The sequence below is a fragment of the Mytilus californianus genome, unplaced genomic scaffold (genome assembly GCF_021869535.1).
Source record: "Mytilus californianus isolate M0D057914Y unplaced genomic scaffold, xbMytCali1.0.p SCAF_19, whole genome shotgun sequence".
In the NCBI taxonomy this organism is placed as follows: domain Eukaryota; kingdom Metazoa; phylum Mollusca; class Bivalvia; order Mytilida; family Mytilidae; genus Mytilus; species Mytilus californianus.
In genome coordinates, this window is record NW_026262667.1 from 2,628,981 (window position 1) to 2,656,844 (window position 27,864).

The 27,864-nt window shown below is 32.8% G+C and overlaps 1 protein-coding gene across 1 annotated transcript in view; it reads left to right on the forward strand.

The window, feature by feature from the left end:
- LOC127727070 (helicase with zinc finger domain 2-like) overlaps window positions 1-27,864 on the forward strand; it is a 29,345-nt gene continuing 1,481 nt past the window's right edge. Inside the window, 13 exon segments of the mRNA XM_052234485.1 lie at window positions 1-96; window positions 3,271-3,312; window positions 7,725-7,832; window positions 9,889-9,952; window positions 11,101-11,777; window positions 11,779-14,867; window positions 15,909-15,994; window positions 17,028-17,159; window positions 17,813-17,950; window positions 20,718-21,319; window positions 22,950-23,171; window positions 23,388-23,580; window positions 25,260-25,427. Coding sequence (XP_052090445.1) covers window positions 7,749-7,832; window positions 9,889-9,952; window positions 11,101-11,777; window positions 11,779-14,867; window positions 15,909-15,994; window positions 17,028-17,159; window positions 17,813-17,950; window positions 20,718-21,319; window positions 22,950-23,171; window positions 23,388-23,580; window positions 25,260-25,427 — 5,455 coding nt within the window. The 5' untranslated portion in view covers window positions 1-96; window positions 3,271-3,312; window positions 7,725-7,748.

Genomic DNA, 27,864 nt, shown 5'->3' on the forward strand with positions numbered 1-27,864 from the left:
GATCTTTTCGAAATTAGAAACACCTGTAAAAACTGGTTTTAATAGATTGGTTGCAATCAAATTCTTGATTTTGAACACAGAAATGCGAACAATATGGTAAGTTCTGAATTAGTAGTATACATTTTTATGAAATTAGTAGATAATCATGTACACGTAAAACCTTCATTTGACGTGATCTGACTTGGTCTTTGTTCAAAACCTACGAAAAGGCTTTGTATTAAAAATGTATACGTTTTAATCAACATAAAAAGAACCAGTGAAGTGTTTATTAACTATCAATTCGACTAAAGATTAACATATCCTTTTAAAAACACATTATCAAATTACATCATCTTTAAAAATAATCAATCATTTTGTTATGTGTATATATTTTAACTTGATGATAGATTTCCAATGTCGATTCAATCATTCTCAGGAAAACAAAACTCAGTAGTTTTATCAAAATGGCTCCTCTTAATAGTTTGCTATATTTTCTGCAAAGTTGTCTTTCTTTGCACTGATTTCAAGCAGTAAACTCTATATTTTTATCAAAGCAAGCTCCTCTAAATAGTTCACTATATTTGCTGCAACGTTTTGTCTGCTTGCATTTATTTCTAGAAGCTCCGCCTTTTCATCGGAATATCAGATTATACCAATTCATTGCAAAATAGTTGTTCTTGTCTGTAAAAAATAAATGTATTTCGCTTCGAAAGAGGTTTTCTTATAAGAAGGATATATATACCTTTGTCCTTACATTTACCTCTCCTGGTATACCACCCCTTTCATATATATTCTTAGAAATGTACAATAAATTAGGCTGCAGGCAAGGCATTCGTTTCGTACCGACACAAGTAGTTTTATTTCTATCCGAATATGTTCGAAATTATCCAATGTAATTATAAATTAAAGATTCGCTACATACCGTTAATTAAAAAAAATTGACTGAAGAACTTAACTATAAATTTGCGTTGTTTTGTTTTGTTTACGTAGGCACGTTAAGGTAATGGTTAGTTATATATAAATAGGTTTGTGCTGTATTTAGACCCCTCTACCAAGAAATTTGTTTTGCATGCACACGTATAAAAATTGCGGTTTTTATCCAACGCAATCATAGGTTTGAACGTTGTTTTCAATTTAAACTTGTTTATATTTTTTCGTTTGGGCCTGTATTATATTTTCCTTCGGGTTTATATGATCCGTTCATCCTATTTCGACTCTTTAAAATTCAAGAGTCTATCCTAAATTGGGGTAAATTATATGGCCTTCCAAATACCGTTTCGATTCCTAACATCACTGAAGAGACATTAATTGTCGAAATCCGGATATGGTGTACAAATTTTTGCACCTCATGTTTTCGGTCTACCATCTTTTCCGCAAGTTTATTGTTTTCTGTTTGGTAGTAAATTAATAATTAAGATCCATTTGTTACATCTGGTGATACGTTTATTTGGCAATCGCCAATGACAATCAGCAAGGTTTAAGAACATCAGTTGTTCGACCTGTTAGTCAAATGCGCTTTGTTAAAATATACTTTTTACTTTTTTGGTCATTTGGAAATTGTTGTTTGTGCTGTATTATGACCCCTCTACCAAGAAATTTGTTTTGCATGGACACGTATAAAAATTGCGGTTTTTATCCAACGCAATCATAGAATTGAACTTTGTTTTCAATTTAGACTTGTTTATATATATTCAATTTAGACTTGTATATATATATATATATATATAAAATTACTCTAAATATAAGCACAACAATGTTGAATCTGCAAATTTGCGGAAGCAAATTTTTGTTCTTCCCTCGCCAAGATTCGAACTCATGCTATTGGGATATCGAGACAACACCGCCTACACTGTGTCCAGCGCTCAAGACCACTCGGCCACCTAGACTGAATTAAAAATTCAGTTTTCTGTGGCCTAGTGCTACCTTTCCTCGTAAAAAGAATCTAGAGTTGTAACACAGTACATAATATATTCGGCATGCAGATGGAATTGATTGTAGATTAGCTAAGTTATCTGTACTAAAGGGTCGTATGATGCAGTCAGAGAAATAATTATTTTGATAAGAACGTCTAAACAAGTGACAACTCTAGGACAGATCCATCCATTGGATCACCAGTGAAGGTGATACACGGCTGAAAACACATATTATATTCATAATTACTGTAAATATCAGCACAATAATGTTAAATCTGCAAATTTGCGGAAGCAAATTTTTGTTTTTTCCTCGCCCGGACTGAAACTCATGTTATTGGGATATCGAGACAACACCCCTGCACTGTGTCTAGCGCTCTAGACCACTCGGTCACCTAGACTGAACTAAAAATTCAGCTTTCGGTTACCTAGTGTTACCTTTCCTCGTCAGTAGAATCTAGAGTTGTTAACACAGTACATGATATATTAGGCATGAAGATGGAATTGATTGCAGATTAGCTAAATTATTTGAATAATTTACAATGGGTTAGATTATTCCAAATATTTGTAGTTTGATTATAATTTCCTGGCAACATGGATAGAGGAGAAGTGGGTTCTTTGTCAATGAGACAAATTATCACTAGATCTCTACAGGTCAACAATATGTCATCAACAATAGTTATTTGAAATCTTTTAAAAAGTGTTCAATTATCTTGTAAGTTGTTAGTTATTATAAGTAATCGATGTCCTTCCAGGGTAATATTATAAATATACAGCTGTATGAGGGTGCTATTGTATATTATCCATCTAAGAAAAACAGCATTATCCGAGACACAGTTGACGCTGATTTTTGTCTCAAATATACAAACATTGTCAATAAAATCGGGCGCCTGACTATAAGAAACCTCTTGATTTTATAAATTATTTGCGTGACCCGTTGTCACAGTAGCATAAAGGAGGAGATATATTAATAGCCATTATCTGGCCCTGAAATTGCAAATGTAGTTAAATGTTTCAATCCTTAACAACTAATATTACATGTAGTTATATTGATAAATGAATAACATTATTATTTCTGCACTCGTAAGAACAAAAGTGTAGATGTGAGGTCACTACAATTTACACACAGAGTTTTATTTTAGTTCCTTTTTGGTTTATATTTCTTCAACGTTTTCGGTCCTTATACATCATTGGCTTTCAAATATTCGGCCTTGAGCGTTCCTGATGAAGTTAAATCCAGAAAAGCGCTTCGGACGCATGAATTTATAAAGTGTTGTTTTCATTTTTTATATATTTTGTAGCAAAATATTATTCGAGGATAGCTTCAACTCGTAAGAAATCATTTCAAGATGAGGCCGTTTTACAGTTTTTATTTTTACAGATATGCATGACATGTAAGGAGTTTGAACCATAAAGGAAATATGTAAGACACAATAAAAAAACTAATGTCTTTCAAACTATACTTGTTGAACATCTGAAGAATGCTTTTTGACAGATTTGTATCATTTTTTTATTTTCAAAATTAACGGTTGAGGCATACGTACGACATATGTTGTTGTTAAACTTGTTTTGATTAGTAACTGCTTTTTTCCTGCTTTTTAAAACGTTGCCAGGACTAATGCATTCGTGTTGAAATCCATTTAACAACATTGCTGTGTCATTTTTTACATTGATACACCTTGAATGTTCGCAACGTTTTTATACACGCGTCGTAATTGTGTGCACTGTATGTTAAAAAAAAAGGGAATTCACGGCAGTTATTTAGGGTTGTATGGAATTCAGATGCTTGAGGTAGAACGCAAACGTTTTACAGAAAATTATTGTTTCCTGAAGCTGTCTATAATTTATTCTTATAGGACAACCCTAAGTAAAGGTATTTTGCATAGCGAATATTACGAATTGAAATCTAAAAACTATAATTGACATAAAGATTGGGAACAGTTTTATCAGAAAATACACTGCTGATAATATTATAAAAATGCTGGACTTTTTGATCGACAATATATTTATTGAGTTTGGAGGTTTGATATTTCAACAGACAGTCGGTATTCCAATGGGTACTAATTGTGCACCCATACTGATCGATTTGTTTTTGTACTTGTGTGAAGCAGAATTCATTCAGAACCTTTTAAAAGACAAAAAGAAAAAGCACCTTGCGAAATTCTTTAATTTTACTTTTAGCTATATTGATGATGTCCTATCACTGAATAACCCATATTTCAGTCAGTACTTACATCTCATATAAACCAGTAAACTTGAAATTAAGGATACTACTGATACAAGAAGGACTACTTCATACCTTGATCTCAATATTGACGCTGATGGACGACTTCACACTAAAATCTATAACAAACGGGATGATTTTAACTTCCCAATTATCAATTTCCCCTTTCTCAGCAGTAATATACCCTCTGCCGAATCGTATGGTGTTTGCATATCTCAGTTAATACGTTATGCTCGTGCATGTTCACACTATACGGACTTCATGTACAGGAGTGTGCTCCTTACGCAGAAACTGCTCCAACATAGTTATGAGGAGTTAAAAATGACACTACGTAACTTTATGGACACCATCACGAATTGGTTGATCTATACGATGTGTCTGTGTCTAAACTAACTAACGACATTTTTACCACGTCTTAGATTGTGGTTTACCATCTTCCCCGTCTGGTCTGCTAAGTACCGAACTTGACCTATTCCCCAATATGACTGTTTTGCCGAGTGTGAATTCGCATTGCGATACGACGTGTCTCGGTATTTATACATCCAACATTCATGTATCTATGATATTTCTTTTGTAAGTCTGGTTGGATATTGTGTTATGTCTTATCGTTTGTGGTTTGAATTCTGTATTTTCGGTACATTTCACATATGTCTTATTTGTCAGTATAGTCGAATTACCGGTGGTTCGTCTACAGTGCTTTTGATTTATGTTATATACAAGTCTAAATTGAATATATATAATCAAGTGTGTTTACTGTTTGGTCTTACATGATCATGTCTTATATTACAGTTATTTTGTTTTTATTTTATATATGTATGTAAAAGTTAAGATAATTAATCAGCTATTTCATTTATATGATTTTTAGTTTAAAGCAACTATATGCACAGGATTTTTTTGTTTATACACAGTTTTGATTTAGAAGAAAAACCGACAATGTTAGAAAATTCAAATAATAACACCATTACAAACACAATTCCATTTCAATATTCTTGTCATGGTTAGAAAATAAATATAGTAACACCATTACAATTTTAATCTTATATTCTTGTACGTGTATACAATAAAACAAATCTGTTCTATTTTAGAAATTTATCAGTGATAATATAAACGTCACAAAAATACGTCACTTTTTGTGGCGTTGATACATTCGTGTGACGTACAGTTTATAATTCGTTCGTGGTGTCCTGGTGTGCTGTCGTGGATTCATGGGAGGTGTCCGTTGTTATTCTGTGGTTTACATGTTGTAATGTACTATTATATTATTCATTTATGTGTTTCTCTGTCCTGGGTGTTCTTGTGTTTATTTGTACTGTATTCCCGTCACGTAATGTTGTCATTTTAGCGGTATTTTTAACATTGCCATATAAGCGGGAGGTTTGGCTAGCTATAAAACCAGGTTCAACCCACCATTTTTTTCTTAAAATGTCCTGTACCAAGTCAGGAATATGGCAGTTGTTATTAAAAAGTCCGTTTCTATGTATGTTGGTTTGTGTTTGTTGCAGTTCAGTGTTTCTGTTGTTCTGTTGTTTTCCTCTTATAGTTGATGTATTTCCCTCGGTTTTGGTTTTTGACCCGGATTTGTTTTCGCTTAATCGATTTATGACTATTGAACAGCGGTATACTACTGTTGCCTTTGTTTACAGCATCTCCTGTCATCTTTTTTGAAGGGTCCATTTGAATAACTTGAACCATTCTTCGTCTGCTTTTACAATAGTCATAAATCGATTAAGCGAAAACAAATCCGGGTCACAAACCAAAACCGAGTGAAATACACTAAGCTTTTTGGATTTTTTTTTATTGAGGATGTTCAACTATTAATGACAAAAAAAAAAACAAATCTAATCAATGTGTGGTTTCCGATGATCTTAGTAAATCATTGGTTAAGTAAAAAAGTCATTACCTATATCAGCTATCAGGATGAATGAACAGATTTTGGAGAAATTTATAACTACATAAAAGCGGAAAAAGTTCCATTTTTGATCCAGAGATTTTCAGGTGAAGTGTTTGCGCATCAATTTCGTAATTGTATGACGTAGAAATCATGCAGGAATAGAGGCACTCGAAAAGGAGTTTAGTTTATCAAATATGACATTATTTTTATAATCATTAGAGAAACGTTTATCCAATAATAGAAGGGCTTGTGGTTTAAATAGCACTCAAAATTGTTGTTTTTAGAAAGTTTTTTTTCACTGTAAATATATATATTCTTTATTCCGAAAGCAATACAGCTTATAGGTATCAATATTACATTAAATATAGTAAACATCACATAGTACAATTTAGTATTTCATTAATACAATGCTAGAATCTTTATTTACCAAATTGTTATAAAATGGACGATAATCGGCTGAAAATAATAAGACCGAGAAAACCCTTTGTAGGCGGGCGTATGATATTTGCGCCAATTTTGAAAAAAGCATTTTTGTTTCATTTGCGCCTAAATAAAGTTTTCATTTGCGCCAATTATTAATTTTTCATTTGCGCCAATTATTAATTTTTCATTTGCGCCAATTATTAATTTTTCATTTGCGCCAATTATTATTTTTTCATTTGCGCCAATTCAAAATTGAACTGGTAAGATCTGATACTTTTTATATAATTACCATTACTTAATTAACCCAACGTAGAGTATTGTCGTTTTCATCTTGCACAAAACTGGTGGCAAAAAATCGATCAGTTGTGCTTTATGAGGCACCAACCTAATGAAAAGTGTGTTGATTTTGCAGATTATGAACTAAATACATATATGTCTCCTGTTTCGCGTTATCCGCCTATTGTTTGGGCAGCAGCGCCTGTCAAAAATGTAAAAGAATCAACAATGGCCCCGAATCGTTTCACTCGCACTGCAATGAACAGTTCCGAACATTTGCATTTTTATGAATGTCAAAAAGAAAATCCAGGTAACAACTTATGTAAAAAGCAGATCTTTTGAGACGGCAGCAGCAAGAAAAATGTACTATGCTAGTAACAAGTATCGGATGTTTAGTAGAAAATATATCAGAAGGTCACAGGTCATCAGGTGTGTTGCATGCAAATACTCAGCTAGGACAGACTTGTAAATGTGCAAATGTACTTTTGACGTCAAACTGTTACTTATTTATATAAAAAGTGCTATTCTACGTGTGATGTATATATTTTTAGAAACTTTTACAATAAACTTATCCTTCTCGAAATCCCACTTCCACCTCCCCGTGGTGTCCAGGACCTGATGGCAGACAGAAGGGGTATTTTTGTTATTTATACATCGATACATTCTGTACAACTTATATGTCTCATGACTTATGTTTACCTGTAAATTGTAAATGAAAGGGAAAAAAATTAGCGCAAATGAAAAAAAAATATTAGTTCAAATGAAGTGTAGATTGGCGCTAATGCAAAACGCCGTTGTAGGCTAATATTAGTAATTTAAAAACTTCATGAAAAAATGCTAAAATGTAAATTGTAAACGTAGTTTAACCTCAAGTCAATCAAACGTTATTCAGATGATCTATCAGATAATGAAATTTTAGATAAAAAACTGATTTAGTTGAGATAAAAATATAAGTTATCACTCTTACTAAATATAAATTGAATGTAATATGATAATTCAATCTATTGTGTCTTTTAATAAGGATCAAATAAAAGGAGTGGTTAGCATGGCTAAAAGACTGTTTGGTCTTCAAGAAGAAACAAGAGAAAATGAATGGCTAGAGGGAACTAATATACAAGCAGTTGAACAGGTATATATAGTTAAAACCTTGTTAGGCAAAGCACAGATCGAGGAGAGTTCACTTTGTAAATTTTATTAATTCATTTCATGATGTAATTGGATTTTTTCAACGTAGTAAGCTTGCCTTCCGCAAACTTATCTATAAAAAAAAAAGAAATAATTTAGAAAAAAAATAAATCTGAAATTTGAAATATAAAAGCACAAAACAGATACAATATAAAAACCGACCCAAGATTAATGCAACCAGAACACTTATAAAACAAAATCAGGAGTGAACCTACGTACCTCCGCAATGTAAGCAGTGCCTGTTACCCTCCTGTTACATTACCAGAAAACAGACATACGAAATGTCAAAATTGGGAAAAAGTAGACAGGTGGAACATATCATGGTCATCTGTGACACAGATATTTCATTAAGGTTAATTGAAGTGATGACTTTCAATTTAACAGAAGATACACTATTTTCAAATGCTTAATTGTAAAGATACAATGATTGAAAACCCAAACCCTGGAGTAGTGTTTCAATTAGAAGATATAAACTCCATATGCAGTCGTTGCTAGAAACGTTCCTGCACAGGAATGTAATTACACGAACGGTACCAATTTTAGTGCACCAGATGCGCACATCCGATTAAAACCGCTCGCAGAGTAATAAGTTTCACATTAACTTTGAAGGAATGTATCATTTTTGATGAAATGAAAATAACACTATAAAAGTGAGGCAAAAGATATCAAAGATATATTCAAACTCATATTGGTTATTGGTGTCATTCGCTTAAGAATGAGATATCTCTCTTGCTTAAATGCCGGAGAGATTTTCTTATTGTGATCACGATGTTTGTCGTCTGAGACAGCACCTAACAATCCATAAAACAAGAAAAGACATTTTGTTCATGAATTAAAAAAAAAAAAGAAATATAATATTAAATTACGACTGGTTTTAAGAGTTAATTGCATTTCCAGCATTTTTTCCGTATAAAAGTATTAGAGTTTCAACAATTCCTGCTTAAATTTCTAATTTCCACAAACGATCGCGTGCAACTGGTGACACCAAGTTTTATCAAATCAACTTTATTGTTTTCATTTTTACCTATTCAGCTTGTATAAATTTAATCAAAAATTTTCATGCGAGATTGAATTGTTTCTACCCGTGGGAGTTACGAATTTGCTCAATAAGTAAAAGTTTGAATTATCGTCTTTTCAAACATGAATTTTGATTTTGATTTTCATTTTAAGAACTTATGTCTTAAAATGTCGCATGAATATAGAATAAAGAAGATGTCTTGAGATTGGCAATGAGACAACTGTGTCCTTTAAAAGACCAACGGACAAGAATATAAGCAAATATAAAGGTCACCGTACAGACTTCAATGAAGAGCAAAAGTCAAATTCATTGAAATAGCATTTTAGTTTCCTGTTTACTACGCTACCGACACGTAGATCTTTTAACATCCTTTTGCAAAATCTTGTTTCGGATCACATTTCAAAAACAAAATACAAACTGTATAAACGTCAAAAATGTGCTGTTCAAATTGCGGAAGATAAATGCCTGATGCTTTATTCGTTCATTGGTATTAAGACAATTATGTCTGTTGGCTCTTCACATATAACTTAACTCGAATATTTTTTTTTGGTCCTCAATGCTCTTCAACTTCGTACTCTATTTGGCCTTTACTATTTTTTGTCCGAGCGTCACTGTTAAGTCTTTTGTAGACGCGCTTCTGGCTTACAAAAATATTAGCCTGATACATTTAATCAGTTTTTTTATATCATATTTTACTGTGAATAACTAGTAAATAACAACGTACAAACGTTTCGAAAATCATTTTTACATTGATTCTGAAATCAATCAATGTATAACCTAAATTTATTCTTTTGCGATAATCAGCTCTGCCTTTAATCCTTAAAGTGACACAAATAGTCATTGTAAGCATGTCTGTCTAGTACAAACTATTCAAACTAACACATCTGTTGAATGGGCAAGTAATATATAGTTGCTGCTAGACGTTAAACATGTATCCACCCATCAAGCTTTGCTTAATGATTTATATCATATTGTTCTTCAGCAACATCGATACTTGGAGAATTTTAGACAGCACCATAGCACAAAAGCAAGAAGAAAACACATACGTATGTATTATATACAATGGAAGTTACTCCATATTGAAATTATTAAATAAACAAAATTTCTAGAGAAAAGATACAACAATGTTAAAGATATATGAGTAAAAGAAAGGGCGAAAGATACAAAAGGGACATTCAAACTCATAAGTCGAAAATAAACTGACAACACCATTGCTAAAAAAGAAAAAGACCAACTGACAAACAACAGTACACAAAACACAACATAGAAAAATAAAGACTGAGCAGCACGAACCCCACCAAAACCTGGGAATGATCTCAGGTGCTCCGGAAGGGTAAGAAGATCCTGCTCCACATCTGTCGTATTGCTCATGTTAGTACAAACCCGGTAATAAGTCTAATTCGGTAGGTGACATTCGGGGATAGAGAGACATTTGGAACATATCCGCTATCATCTGTGAAACGGTTAGTAATATCAAAATTAGCAGAGGTTTTCATATGTTTGTTTAGACCCATTTCCTAGTTCGACGAAAACAAAAGGACAAATAACATTTAAAAAATTACTACATAGAACATTTAAATAATGCCGAAATACTGTGGTTGATCTCAGGTACATCGGAACGGTCAGATTTCCTGCTCATTTAAAGAAAATTGTAGCTACATATGCCAATGAATTATAGACAGTGATAAGGACCATAACATGTCTAATCGGTAGCTAACTCCGATCCACCTCTTACACATTATCCAGTTCATAAATCATCGACAGATGTTAATAGCCGTTACAAATTAGACATTATCGAATGTTAGATATGGAACTTAAAATACAAGACGTTGTTTCGAGGATACTAAAACACCTACATATGAAATTTGAAAATAAAAACAAACAAGACTAGATTATATCAAAGGCAACATGAAGCCAACTAAATATATTGCAGTAAACTCAGTTGCTAGAAGAGTAAAAACACTTATCAAAAATAGTACTAATGACAACCATTGTGTTGCTCAAGACATGTACAAATCCTTTACTAAATCGGTTCGATGATATAAATACGATGAATTGAAACCGATATTGTTATAAAGACAAATGGGAGAATCCATGTTTATCTGGTTACTTAATTCTATTCAAACTATTTTATTTAAATATCGCTTACAATATTACATATAATACCAATCCTTTGAGTACAAATTTTTTTTAGGTCCAAAAAGTCAACTACAGAGATCATCATTAAGCATTTATGAGAGTGATGCTGACAGTTCAGGGAGTGAAATTTCACAAAGAAGTTGTCCAGAGCTGAGGGGAGGAGATCAAATAACTTACCACACCAAAAAGAAAAGACGAAAAAAAAAGCTTGAAGAAGAATATGATGGCAGAATTGATTCCGACTGGGATGATCGTGTCGAGGAGACAAGAAAGTGTTTAGATTGGAAACGCCAGAGTGACGAAAGCTTTACAGATTCACAAAACGATTCTGATTCAAATATTGTAAGTTCAAACAATTATTCAACAAGTGAGAATGAGGCTGACAGTGAAGATGATGAGGAATCTTTCTACGAAAAAAGCCGCGAGTTTTACAAAGAAAACAAAGATAGCACACACTTTGTTGAAACAGGATTTTTGCAGAATGGTTTACAATTATCCGAGCGATGTGTTGAGGCATTTATGTCAGAAAACATGAAAAAAGGTAAAAAGTTTGTAAAATTTTACAAAGAGTTAAAAAACCAAGACCAATCAACGAACATTCATCAGAGGGAAGGAAAGTCAAATCGACGTTGTATACTACAAATAGTATCATCTCATACGGCTAAATGTAAAGTCATTGAACCGATTGATAATATTGAAATAATAGAAATCTCTGGTCGATCCAAATGCGGAAAAAACTTACTCCGATGACGAAGTTCTTGTTAAAGTACTTAAAAAAGAGGGACAGAACGAGTTTATTCCGAGATGGAACAAAAGAATACAAACAGAATTGACAACATACGGGGAAGAAGTCGGATTGTTTAACCGCAAACGTTATAAGGATGTAGGTCACCCGGTATTGGTATGTGAACTCGACAATTATGACAACGACAAGGTGAAACCGATTTGTAAGACGGTGCCAAAAATTCAGTTGGTATCTGAAAAAGACTTAGGTCTTTTCGAGGTAGAGATCTTCACATACGACAAAAAGATGAAATCACTAGCACATAAAGACATCATGAAGATAAATCCATCTAAAAGAAAAGTTTTCATGTTCTTTGTGGTCATAATTGGCTGGAAATCTCTGTACCCATTAGGAGCAATTATTGAAGTACACAAATCTTCAGAGAATTTTAAATCCGGACTGAAAATCTTAGAACTACAATATTCAGTACCAACATTATATTCTAAAGGTACAATTGATGCAGTGGAGAAACTGCCTGAAGATTTATTGGATGTTAAAATTAAAAACAGGCTTGATTTAACTCAACTTCGAACTTTTACAATAGATCCCCCAAACTCTAAAGATTTAGATGATGCATTAAGTATAGAAACGTTGAAAAAAGGTTATAGAGTTGGCATTCATATTGCAGATGTTTCTGAGTATATCGACAAGAATGACAGTATTGACCTTGAAGCACAAACAAGAGCTACAACTTTTTATCCAGGTGGAGGAAAAAAGGCATACCAAATGTTACCAGAACCATTAACTAAGAAGTGCAGCCTTTTACCTGGAGAAAAAAGATTGACATTAAGCGTCTTTATACTGTTTGATAAAGAGTTTCACCTGTTACCCGTTCGATCGTTTGAAAAAACCACCATTAGATCACAACAACGATTCACGTATGCAAAGGTACAAGATATAATAGATAAACAGGTTGATTCTGAGTGGACACTTGAAATTAATTTGCTGCATGGAATCGCAAAGAAATTAAGACAAAAACGTTACGGGTGTGCAGTTTACGCGTTTCCTGTTGAAGTAGATGTTTATGATGAAACTGAATCCCAAATGAAAACACAAGAAGCGCATTACCTTGTAGAAGAATTCATGGTTTTAGCAAATTCGTCTGTTGCAGACGCCTTAATGATAAGGTTTCCGAAACATGTTCCTCTACGCTGTCAAGATCCACCAAACAATACTAAAATTCAGGAATGGTTGGAGTTATACCCTCAGATAAGTAATTTAATATTTCATTTACAGGAAAAACAGCCTATACAAAATCATAAACTAGCAATATCGAACATGGAAAATGAAAATGGATGTACAGTAAGGTACACAGCCGTTACCCGTTTTCAGAAATGGGTTTGGGAAAAACTTCTAAAGAGAATAGAGAACGGAAATTTCACAGAGGCTTTCAAAATATTTGGTCAAGACGAAAATCATCCATTTCAGTCTATAGCGTTGGACGAATGGTATTCTTTTCAAGAAACTGCTGAGTATAGATGTTCAGGGAAAACATCTGGATTAGAGAGTAAACATTTTTCTCTTCCTACATTTTCCGGCTATGTACATTTCACATCACCAATCAGGCGATATGTTGACATAATAGTACATCGCTTATTACATGCTGTAAAAGATGGCACGGAATCCCCATATTCAAGCGAGGAAGTAGCTAAGCTATGTTTTTCCATTACAAAAAAGGGACATTTAGCTAAAACGTTTTCAAAGAAATGCAGAGCTCTTTACTTTGCAAATAAAATCGTACGCGAGCCAGTTATGTTGCATGGGTTTGTAAGGGAAATTAAAGATAGAGATTTAGAACTTCTATTTCCTGGTCTTCGTCATTTGCCTTCCGTTAGCAAAAGACTTCCATACAACTTGCTTTATGTGTGCGCACTGCCAAAACCGGTGAAAAATCAAGATGATTTACACTCTGAAGTTGAAAGACAAATGATTGAACTGAAGTGGGAAAGAAGAATATATTCCAAAACAGAAAAGCCACCTCGTCCAAAAAGCAAATTGAGAGGATATTTGCGTACACCTGATGATAAAGGCGGGCCTTATCAAAGAGTAGATCCACACCAGCGAACGGAATTTCAACAGCTTGCGAAATGGATGGGATTAATAAATGTGATGTGTAAAGACAAAAAACCAACTGAAATGAAAAATATACTCAGAAACATGTCTATTGCTAATATTTTTAGATTTATACCTACAACATTTTACACCGAACTTGATGTAAACTCCGAAAGAGAGAGAGAAGACACACAAGAAAATGAAGCGAGTGAGCTTTCAGATGATCAACGTCAGATAAAGTCAATAATAAACGATCAACTTTGCAAATATTCAATGTCATTTAGTCATGGACAAGTACTTGCAGTACAAATGGGCACAGAGTTTGAAAAAGGAATTATGCTGCCAAAGCCACAGATGTTTAATATGACAGGAAATGTCAAGTACTGTCTTCAACATGCAAGTGACCCTGTTAGATGCTTTGAAAGATACTCTACCACTAAGTCTAAAGACAGATATGATTCAGAAACTGACTACATGCAAATTTGGCTACAAATAGTAAGGATGGAAACTGCGATGTCAGCTTCAAGGGAATCCCCTATTGTAATAAATGATCTTCCAATAAGCTTTGAGTCTCGTGGAGGACATTTTACACTTTTTACGTTATTCTGCGAGGAAAGAAATATTGATTTACATTCAATGTCAGTCGATAAGTCACATACTCAAGAAGAGCTGATTCCAGATGAGAATGAAAATAAAACGGAATATGTATCCTGCTCTGATTACCTTTGTATAAAATGTCCAATTTCAAGGAAAACCAATACTTTCTTTGAGCCAAAGCAAAACACATGTCCTTTTGATTTTAGGTACTGGTTGTCCCATGCAAAAATTGATAAAACAAAAACAGTGAAAAAGAATACGCCAGAGGAGAGAATAAACGTTCATTTTTCCTTGGTTCCATCTGCTCCAAGTGCTCCAGAACACCTTATAGATGTTGACAAGAAATTCAGATGTTCAATCGATTTAATACAGAAATCGGAGTTGGATAAGTAAGTCTAATTGCACGAGATATCTTTTGGAAGATGTGTATATAAAAAATTTATATACTAGTAGTTTAAAGTTGGTACAGATAAAATATATCTAAAAACAAATTAATTAATTGAAATAAACGTTCATAATTCATTCTTCCCGGGACTTTTCAGTTAATATTCTCTTCTTGGTTTATAATGCTTTTTATTTTTTGTTAAAAACCTTGATAAAATGTTTTTCTTGTTCTTTTCTATAGAAGTCGTTTTTATTTTGACATAATATAATGACATGATTTGAAATTTACTTCGGCCACACTCAAATAGTGCCTTTCTATAAATTCCGTTCGTCAACCAACAATTACATAATGAAAAGATCTATTTCGTGACATTGCGAGTACAGGATTTAAATGCCTCTCTCTCTCCATTCTCATTTTGGTGATTACATATTAACTTATTTCACATGTTGAGAAACGTCTTTGGTAACTACTTTAACGTATAAGTTACAAAATTGATGATTATATAAAAAATGTTTATCTTACCATTCTTTCGGTTTTTATTCATTTGAGAATATAATATATAGATATAAAATAACACTGCTTCAAGTTGATCGGAATTTATATTTAAGCATGATTATTCATTGATTAAAGGAAAAATAATTTTAGTGTGATACAAAGGAATTTTGATATTTACGTCAATGTGTCACAATCCAAAAAAGTCTATCTTATATCGTTGGTGTTATTTTTTTCACACACGAAGCAGTAATATCGTCCGTAATCTTTTGTACAACATTATTAACATAGTTTTACTGTATTTGTTTTTGAAAAATTCCATTAAACATTTTGTGAAGCAATGGTTTCAAAATTAATGAATTGTGAACTAAGCTTCTTAAAATATTCGGCAGTTCTATACATCAATAAAGCTTTTTTATTTTGACTTAAAAAACATTAATGCATTATTTCGAGAGTTATTGTTCAGTGTATTTTAACATTTGTTGCAGTTAATCATATTTTTCAGATTTTGTAAGCATGATTTTTTGTCATATTGTATACTTTGGTCTTGTAGGAGAATTGAAGTATATATCGGTAGATTAGCAGAAGCGTCCACGTTAGCCAAATGTATAGCGATGAATACAAAAATCCCACGTTTAAGTAAGTTTGCAACCATTCAAAGATACCCATCACAATACAGAGAAGGCAATTAGAAACCACAAGCTAATTGAAAACAATCAACACCCATGTCCAATGGAAAAAAGACGAACAACAAACTGAACATGTAGTGTATACTCTTATATCTTACAGTTAGGGTTTGTTTTTGCTTGTGAGAGAGCTGTGGCCTACACTTCATTATAATCAGATTAATATGACTTCCGTAACCCTTTCGTAGAGATGACTTTACTTTTACGGCCCCTTGGTTCATTGCTTCCTAGTAAACAGCAACCGTTTATCAGGAAAAATACTAATAGGAATATAAAGTTTGAACTATCTAGAAAGATACAGTTTTAATTTCAGTAGTCTCAACAACTTTTTCTTGACATGATTTACGTTCTCGGCATGATTGAAGGTAAGCTAAATTTTAAGTACCATTATGTGCCGATATAAACTGAAATTATTTAAGAAATATTGATCAGCATGGAAAAAAAATTAACCGCGACAAATTTAGAATAGACATACGTTATGTCATATTCTCAATTTTTGAAAGTTGGACTTATCGTGGTGATGCATCACATCAAGCGGTTTAGCTCCTTTTGGAGTTCATGTGCGATACCATCAGATTTTGTTGGTTTACTTGATGTGTATCTTCTTAATTGATTTATGTGATTTGGATATCGGTAAACTACGGTCTACTATATGTCTTTGTCCCAAAGATGGCTAATACAAAGGCGACCACATCCGGGTGTGGCAATAATCATACATAATGCATAAGTGCCTGTCAATTGTCGTTTTGATTATCGTTAAAATTTTAGGGTATTTTACGGAATAAGAAGACTGGAATGTAGGCTTACTCGGCGAAATGTTCAAAGTCACAAATACAAAAAAAAAATATTTGTGAACGAATTACAGTACCGACCTGTAAGTTTCAAAGCCGTTTAGCTTTTTTCCATATCTTCAGGTTTAAACAGTTTGATGAATTTAGGTATATTAGTCAACACCTGTTTAATTTAGCAAATATTTTTTTTTATAGACAAAGCCCACATAGAATCGATCGCAGAGTACGACGTCCCCAAAGGCGTAATAGCTTCGAACAATGACATGCAACGTAAAGCCATTGAGAAGGCTTTGACCTCAACATTCAGTTTGATTCACGGACCGCCAGGTAATGTCAGTTTCATTATATAATATTATGAAATTTCTTTTCAGTTTTATGGCTGTTATTATTCTAAAGTAAACAACTCAACGTTAAACTTCAATGTAATATCATTAGATAACAAATTTATTTTGTCCCCAATGAGACACTCAAGAAAACAAGAAAATGTATATGTTATCGTGTTACCTACAACAAGTTATACAAACAATAGAAATTTGGGTTTCGAATGGAAAGAGTAACTACAATATTAATGAATTTACAATGCTTTTCAAAGTCGGTATAGGCATTTCACCGTATATTGAAATGTAGATTTTCATTTTTTAGTTTTTCTGCAGGTGCACGTTTGGTCTTAAGTATTTGTAATGAATTAACATATCCAGAGAAAGATCGGAGCTAGAAAGTATTTTTGTTGATCTTTTAACAAGTCATTTGATTTAAGGGTATCATAAAAATTTGTCACAAAGACCGTGAAATAATTTGACTTGAACTAAGTTTTAACATACTTATGAAATACTTTCATAACATTGCACTTTTACAATACACAATGGACTTTAACAGGCTTTAACAGGCTGTTTTCTGCTCTTTGGTCGGGTTGTTGTCTCTTTTATTCTCCGTTTCCATTCTCATTTCTATTGATAAATTATTCCATCCATTTGTTGAAGGAACGGGCAAGACTTATACTGGTTTGAAGCTAATTTATTTGTTTGATCGAATAAATAAATCCATCAGAGAAAATGACGGCACAAGAAAGCAGATTCTGTTTTGTGGACCTTCCAACAAGTCAGTTGATTTAGTTGCAAGTAAGTAGAAATTTTAAAACCACTTCTCTCATTTTAACATTATATTTTAATAGAATAACTCTAACCAAAACGACTTTTTGGTTTCATTTAAACATTTCAGGATTAACGCCGTCATTTGTACTGCCGATGTAACTGTTATATTTACCACTTGACATATAACAACAGTGAAGGAATTCGATGATGTTACGCGTTTTTATTGAAAATTGAATAAAACCCCGCCTAAAATTTAACAAAAGCCTTATTAAAATTTTATCTATACCCCTCAAATTCTATTCATTAGTACTATATTCAAATTATAACAACGAACAATCAAATAATATACCGAATTCGCCATTTTGACCATTTCATTTGATTTGATTTTTGGTGTTTTAACGCCACTTTTAAGCACCGCTTTTGGGCTATTTCGTGGCGGCCAGTTTTTATTGGTGGAGGAAGCCGGAGTACCCGGAGAAAACCACCGACCTTCGATAGGAAAACTGACAATCCTAGTCAATTAAGATTGGAGTCGAGTGCACCCGCACGAGCGGGGTTCGAACTCACAACCTCAGTGTTGACTGGCTAGTGATTACAGTAGTAACTACTTAAACCACTCGGCCACCGAGGCCCCTTGACCATTTCAGTTTCTTGAACTATTTATTCTAATAAACCACAATATTATTGTAAAATATCCGAGTGTAATTTTTCTGTTTGTAATGTACAAACATTTTTTGCTGTACAAAATCAAAATACAACACTATAAATTTCAAGGAAATGAGATCTTAAACGGTAAAATTAAAAGCAAATCTCTAAGTGAAATATATTTTTCTCTAATTTTCCTTATTGAATAATGTTAATGTTAAATAATAACATAATAATTCAACTGAGGTAAACACGGGTAGATGCACGGGTTATGTTCCTCTCATATATTTTATGATGGTATGATACTAAACCCCTAACGGGATGGATTGTGCTTGATTTTCATATGATGAAGACGTAATCTTTCAATCAGTTTAATTGAGGTCTGGAGCTGGCATGTCAGTAACTGCTAGTAGTCCTTTGTTAATTTATGTATCATTGTCATTTTGTATAGTTTCTTTTGTTACCTATTCTGACATCGGACTCGGGCTTCTTTTAAACTGAGTTTTACTGTTGTTATTGCTGTGTGTTTGTTTTTTCTACATTGGCTAGAGGTATAGGGAGAGGGTTGAGATCTCCAAAAACATGTTTAACCCGGCCGCATTTTTGCGCCTGTCCCAAGTCAGGAGCCTCTGTGGCCTTTGTTAGTCTTGTATGATTTTTTATTTTAGTTTCTTTTATATATTTCGGAGTTTAGTATGACGTCCATTATTACTGAACTAGTACATTTTTCTCGCTGTATTGAAGACCCATTGGTGGCCTCGGCTGTTTCTGCTCTCTGGTCGGGTTGTTGTTTCTTTGACACATTCCCCATTTCCATTCTCAATTTTACAGAATAGGAGTGACACTCAATGGAAAATATTCGTTTTTGCCCGCTTGGATACTCTCCGTAACAGAAATTCAGCCAAGATTTGCATTGGAAAACAAATTATGGATAATATTGTGGAATTTTAGTGAATTCGATACTATATATTTTACGACGCAATAACGCCTGGCAAATACAAGCTGTTTATTAATAATGAGATATTTGGTATTCATTGTATTACTACAATTCCATTTTTTAAGAATTCTAGTATCAGTCGTGTAGGTAAGTTTTCAACTTTATTCAATATCGCGTTACATCCTTTAAAATTATTTCCATGGGTGAATACTTTTTAAGAAAATACCCATGGAAATATCCAAAGGGCAAAACGTCCAGATGAATAAAGATAAATAATAGAAAATAATGGAGAGTTCGAACAAAAGATTTACTTCACAGGTGTATTTTAAGTCGTGTTTAATGGAGTTCCCCCTTTTTGAATTTACCTTAGAAATCGGTTTTTCAGTTAATGCATTTTTCCAATAGAAACCGGGTGATGAATCTTATTTGGTAGGTCACATTCGAGGAATAGAAGACGAGTTGTTGTTAGGAAAATTGGGACATATCCGTCGTCATCTGCGAAACAGATATACAATAATAGTCCACCAACTCCTAATGGCGTCCGTAAAATTCTCTAAAAATAAGTATAGATGGCCCTCAACATCGACTTTAAGCATTAATAATAATCGACTCATTTAACTAGCGTCTTTGAAAGGACACATGCAGGAGAGAACAATGAACTGGATACAATTCATCATTCTCAGAGGGACATATAACTATTTATATTGCAAATTAGACATAATCAATATTAAAAGGAAAAAAAAAAGAAAAAAAAAAGACGAAAGATATCAAAGGGACAATCGAAATTCATAAGTCGTACAGAAACCGATAGCATCAGGACAAACACGATATATAACGTCTACATAACACTACATAGAACACTATAAAGACTGAGAAAAAAGAACCCCATAACATTCGAGGATGATCTCAGATACTCCGGAAGGGTAAGCGGATCCTGTTCTACATTTGGCACCCGATTTGATGTAAAAATATATCGGAATGAGATTCAAAATAATCAGAACACTAACGTTTTTTTGTATTTCTACAACTCTTTCAAAAATGTTTATTATAATTGGTTCTTATTTATTAAATTTCTGACTAAGAAATACCATGATAGATCATTTGGTATCCAGGTTAACGAGTACGAACTGTGCAAATGTAGCTTTCAGCTTAAAACTCTATATTTCATGTACTTCATAATAATTATTGAAAATATTTTTTTTTCTTTTCCAGAACTATTTCAAAAATATTTCAAGGATCATTCATTAGATTTTGCCAGATACTACGGTGGGTCCATGGAGAACCATGACTATCCTATTCCTGGAAGAGTATATTCAGGAAGGGCTGGATCTAGAGACTCCATTCCTGATTCTAGTTTAAAACCGGTTTCAATTCATCACTTAATAAGGAATCCAGAAAAACCACATGCATACAAACTTTGTCAATACGAAGAAACATTTAGGAAGAAGCCAAATCAAATTAATGCAGAAAAAGTAAAAGAATATACAAAACTGTTAACTCTTGCAACAATTGAAGAAATAAGTCAACACGACATCATTTTCTGCACAACAGCTATGGCTACAAACAAGAGGCTGATAGAAGGAACAAAGAACAGAATATTTCAGTGTATTATTGATGAAGCTGGTATGTGTACAGAGCCTGAATGTATAGCAACTATAATTGCAACCAAGGGAGAGCAAGTTGTACTAATTGGTGATCATAAACAACTCCAACCAGTTATCTTATGCCAATCAACGGCTAAACTAGGATTAGATAAATCTTTATTTCAGCGCTATTCTGATAGATCGGTTCAGTTGAAAGATCAATACAGAATGGTAATATCACTCAAATGTTATAAATGTTTTTAAAGAAATCCTCATAGTCCTTGTATTTTAAAAAAAAATGGTGATACTTTGATAAGTGTTTGGTATTACTATAAATTTTCACTTCTTCGTACTATGAACATCAAAATTATTTATTTTGTAAAAATATTTCCTTTCTCCATTTCAACTGTACACGTATACCTAACAACAAAATTATTTTCATTTACCTGTGTTTAAAGTAATTGCAAATGGCAGATATTTTTGTTCAAGCATATTGTTTTTCTTAAATTGTTTAACATTTCACAGCGGTATAACATGTTACTTTAATTATTCTTCCCTTAGTTTATTTATTTTGTATTTACATTGTATCATAGATCAAATTTATTTGTTCAGTGTATGTTCACTGGTGGTAATATGTCTTTTGATTGAGTTAAGCCATTCCAATTGATATTTAAAGTGTGTCTTTCTATTTTGTGATGTTACACTATTGTTTCAGATAAGGGTGAAGGTTTGGTACCATTAAAACGTTTAAACCCGCTGCAACTATTTGCACCTATCCTAAGTCAGGAATCTGATGTTCAGTCGTTGTCGTTTGTTGATGTGGTTCATAAGTGTTTTTCGTTTCTCGTTTTTTATATAGATTAGACCGTTGGTTTTCCCGATTGAATGGTTTTACACTAGTAATTTTTGGGGCCCTTTATAGCTTGCTGTTCGGTGTGGGCCAAGGCTCCGTGTTGAAGACCGTACTTTGACCTATAATGGTTTACTTTTAGAAATTTGGACTTGGATGGAGAGTTGTCTCATTGGCACTCATACCACATCTTCTTATATCTATGCATGGAAAGAGTCGTTATTTAGCCTGTGAAGTTACTCATAATGGTGATTTACTATGCATATAATGATAAAGTTTTGTAAAATAATTTTATAATTGAACTTATTACTGCGACACCATTATGTGAATTCATATCGCAAAATTTGCTTTCAATGTATATTTTTTCGGATAAACTAAAATATGAGCAACATTCGTATCCCTTAGCATATTTTCCTCAAAAAATGTCTCGAAATGAAAAATCGTCAACATTAAAATCACTGCAGTATGGCTTTTGCTCATACCAATATATTACTTAGAATATCTCATTATTATTTAAATTATGATTGAATTTAGTTTGATGGCACTATGCTAACATAAACTTGTCAAAGAGCCATGATTAGTGTTACTATCTGAGACACAAAACAAGTATTGTAATACTTATAACTACGTGGCCAATTGTATTGCGGAAAACAGAAAAAAAAAAATTACAAATGTAGGATTCCATATGATTTTCGAAAAAAGGACAAAACTATAACTCTATCATACATTCGCCCTAACATATTATACAGCCTTTTTTTCAAGCAAAAAATTCTCAAATGTAATACTTAATACAAGAAAAACACAGTAACTATTTTAGTTTGTATGTCAAGTACAACGTTAAGATGTTTAGTTTTATATAACATTATCCGTCTTGATTATCATATATTATCCGTTTAAATACATTTGACGCACAAGGTATGCACATTTGAATCCATTCATATATTTTGAAATGTGTCGCTTACACTGTACAGGATTATCAACAATTCATTTTACTATTGTTATGTTTTGCAGCATCCAAGTATATGTAAATTTCCTTCAAAATGTTTTTATCAAGACAAATTAAGAACAATACAGTGCTCATCATGGGAGGAAAATCCGCCTCTTCACATATGGTTTCAACCCGAAAAGCGCCATGTTTTCTGTCATGTTGAGGGTGAAGAAATTACACTTCCTGTTAGTACTGAAGAGGGAAATGAAATGTCTCGAAGCAACAAGAAAGAAATTGAACAAATTGTAAGAAAATTGCTAGTAACGATTAAAAAAAATCTTTTATCTCATGATATATATTTTCTTTTTTATGCAATATTTTTTTTTTTAAATTTAAAATTTTTCAACTTTATTATTCTTTAAAAACATTAAGCATAAGAATGACATTTAAGCTGTACACACAAGCATTAACTTTGACTTGAAAGTTGAAATTATCATAGTCATATTAAAATATCATTGTAGATGAAGATATTTACACATCTAGTAAAAAAAGAAAAGATTTTTGGTGACCATAAGAAAAAGAAAGTTTGCACTGTGAATATTATGTCACAGTACAACGCTCAGTGTTCAGCTATACGTGAAGCATTAGGAGCATTAATATTGAGAGATATTGACTTAACAAACACCAGTGTCAACACAGTAGTTGGTAGTCAAGGTGAATATTGTTTTCATTTGTATAATCTGATGCTGACGCGGTGAATAAATAATTTAAAAATTATATAACACTGTATATTGAATCGATATAACATACTATTTTTAGCGAAATTTTAAAATATATTTTACCTTCAATCATTGATAGGGAGTGTAACACAAGTTAAGTGGTCATATTTCTACTACAAAATACCACTGGAATCATGGGATTTTGACTACAACATATAAAGGCAACAGTAGTATACCGCTGTTCAAAAGTCATAAATCGATTGAGAGAAAACAAATCCGGGTTACAAACCAAAACCGAGGAAAACACATCAACTATAAGAGGAATACAACGAAACAATAGAACAATGAAGTGCAAGAAAGAAAAAAAACGACAATGCAACATACATAGAAACGAACTGTTAGATAACAACTGCCATATTCCTGACTTGGTACAGGACATTTCAAGAAAAAAATATATCACCCATGTTTTATCATCCCTATAACAGTTGTTTTTCTGTGTTGTTTTTAAACGTTCGTTTCAACTGTTTGAAATATTTTACATGTTTGACATCTTAGTCTTTTTTATGTTGCACAAATGAATCGATGTCACGCTACAGATGAACATTTTTCTAAAATTTTTGAAATTTGAGGTCTAATTGTGAATTACATGCATTAGTTGACTTTTTTTGTTAATTTCTTTTGTCCATGTAAAATATCATTATCACGTGAATATTAAGTTACCTTGCCCGGTTTAGTTTCGAAATGTGTTGACTTTTCAGGCCCTTTCAATTTAGAGATATCATGTATAGTCTAAACTTTTAAATTTACTTTCTGTCAACATTTATAACATTTAAATACATTTTGAAGCCATTTTGTTAATATATTAATAATTTGTACATTGTTTTTTTAATATCCTATACAGTTTCAGAAATATTTATTGCAATATTTTATATAGAACGGAATAAATTCATTTGTTGTCAACATTGTTTATTTTTTTCAATCAGTAGAACTAGGTTTACTATTGTAATTTTTGTAATTGTACATGTATATATAAACTGTTGCATATCATGTTATGGGATAACAAGCATACCATAAATCTTTATTACAAACAATAACGAAAAACATATAGTCCAGATATGTTGACTTGGTAAATGTATGTTCAGAAAATGTAGAGAGGTATTTATATTATTTAAATTATCACCTTCTTTTCAGGTTGATACAATAAACCGTAGATAGAAGGGTCAATTGCACTAATCCATAAACACCTAAATGTAAAAAATATTGTTCATAGCAATTTTATCCATGCATTATCTGTTGGAAACTTATTATTTGATTTTAATAGTTTTCGATACAGCGCTTGCAATAAATACACTACCTAAAATGTTTGCCAACAATGAAGTTAAAGGTCAAATTGTAAAATCATTCAGGTTTTTTTTCTTATTTACACTCTTCGAAATTCCAAGTTAACTCATTGTTTTCGGCGTATTATCGTATGAATAAAGCAAATATCGGGAAAAGTTACGAGACTGTTTTGTAAAATGAAATCAAAGGAAATAAATTCAATCTCTATAACTTTCTTTTTTTAAACAATTTTGAGTCCATTGACCAATCAATGATTTCTTTTTTAAATCCAATATATATTCACTTCATGTCCATAAAAAGCTGATTTCATAACGTAATTATTCCTCTTTTCAGGTGGACAATGGGATTACGTGATTTTCAGTCTTGTGAGATCCTTACCACAGTACAGAATAGAGCCACATCCGACACTTGGATGGTGCACACAGAATCTTGGATTTATAACAGATGAACATCAAATAAATGTTGCCCTAACACGAGCCAAGAAGGGATTGTTTATAATTGGTAAATGCATAGAAAGGGTAAAGGTGGTGTAAATGCAAACGAGACAAATATCCTCAAACGTTCATTGATTCTAACACCTAAAAAACAAAGTACGGCCTTTATTAATGAGCAAAACTAATACTGTATTTAGAGTTTGTTTACAATCATTCCTTTACATACAGATGGGTGAGGTCATGTAAAAAATGAAAATATTCCGCAGATTGATTAACTGTTAAAGTTAACTTGATTATTTTGGAACAGAAACGCACCTATACCAGTAACAGAAAAAAGTAAAATAACAAAAAACTAAACCTCAAGGGAAATTCAAAACAAAAAGTCATTTATAAAATGGCAAAATCAAAAGCTCAAATACATCTAACGAAAGGAAAACAACTGCCATATTCCAGACTTGGTAAAGGCATTTCCGTATGTAGAAAATGGTTGATTAAACCTAGTTTTATAGCTAGATATACCTCTCACTTGGATGTCAGTCGCATAAAATTCGATTATATTTACAACAATGCAAACCATTTCAAAAGTGGGGCGTTTGTTTGACTGTGCGGCAAGTACAAGTATACGCAGCCACGTTCAGTCAGAATGGGGACGCCTAATCGGATGCCTCGTGCAGAGATAGTGCCAGAGAGACCAGGCCTACCTCTGTGTTTAGGACTTTTCTATTTCTGTTGGCATGTCTGCTCCAAACACGACCTGTGGGCAGGTTTGCATTTTACCAGTCTTTACTGCAGGTTTGTCTCAGACCAGATTTGTCAGTGTTTCTAATTTTTTGTCTAGAAAGGTCTACTGCTAAACAGAACTGGGTCTAGATGCACAATTCATTTCAGGTAGGCGACAATGGTAGCCTATCCTCAATTTCTCTGCCCATATCGTAAACTTGAATATGTATGATAGCTCGTTTCGAAGTTAAGACGTTTTCACAATTGTGGTTAAATTTGCGGGGTACGAAGTGTGATTCATTTTTCACGTAATTTAGGATTTTTCTGGTAAAAAATGCCTTTTTTTAAACATATAAAATTCTTTGAAAATTTAGTTTCTTGCATACATTTAATAATTTATTAGTTTTTACACCTTTATTCTATGGTGCTCTGCACTTTAAATCAGCACAAATGGTTAAGCTCAGTCACTTTTTCAAAATTGAAAAGTGTCCAATATCACTGCACAGAGATATTTGTTAACGCACTACTTTTGTGTTCCTCACATTTAAGCGCATTAGGGATATTGTCCCAAATGTAGAAAGGTGTGCTTTTACCGGTCCTCGGTCTAAAAGAGGGGCGAAAGATACCAGAAGGACAGTCAAACTCATAGATCAAAAATAAACTGACAACGCCATGGCTAAAAAAGAAAAAGACAAATAGACAAATAATAGTACACAAGACACAACATAACATAAAGATTAAGCAACACGAACAGTGTAGCCCATATCTTATTTGAAAGACAAATCATAATATAAATATTTGTGTGCGGTATGTTAATAAGAACAGACATTTCCAGATATTTATTCAAACGAAAAAAAGCAGTCCTGAATGAGTTAATATAGAAATAAGGAGATGTGGTATGATTGCCAATGAAACAACTATCCATCAAAGTTCAAATGAAGTGGACGTAAGCAATTATAGGCAACCGTACGATCTTTAACAGTGAGAAAAACCAATACCATATGGTCGGCTATAAAAAGCCCCGACATGAAAAATATGAAACAATTTAATTGAGAAAACTAACGGCCTTATTTATAACAAAACAATTTACGAAAAACTAATATCATATACATTAACCAACGACAACCACTGAACTACAGGCTCCTGACTTGGACAGGTACATAAAGAATATTAGAAGAGGGGTTAAACATATTTGTGATCGCTCAACCCTCCCCTAACCAGGGACAGTGGTGTAACAGTACAAAATAAGAACAAACTATACAAATCAGTTGAAAAAGGCTTAACTCATCAGATGGATATAAATAGAAATACATCTAACAAAAACACAGAGCCCTTTTTAACTGATTTTTGTAGTTTGGTATTATGTTGTGCTGTAACAACACTGTCACAGGTTAGGGGAGCGTTGAGCGCTCACAAACATTTTTACCCCGCTACATTCTTTATTTGCCTGTCCCAAGTCAGGATCCTGTAGTTTAGAGGTTGTCGTTGCTTCATGTCTGTCAAATTTGTTTTTCGTATATTATTTTGTTTTAATTAGGCAGTCAGTCTCTCAAATAAATTGTTTCTTATTTTCATGTCGTGGCCTTTCATAGCCGACTATATGGTATGGGTTTTTCTCATTGTGAAGGCCATACGGTTGCCTATAGTTGCTTACATCCACTTCATTTGAACTTTGGTGGATAATGGTCTTCATTGGCAATCATATTACATCTTTTTTTTTACACTGAACACTTGTTAACTTTAATTTGAAGCAGAGCAGATCAAAACCAAAAAAAAAAAAAACA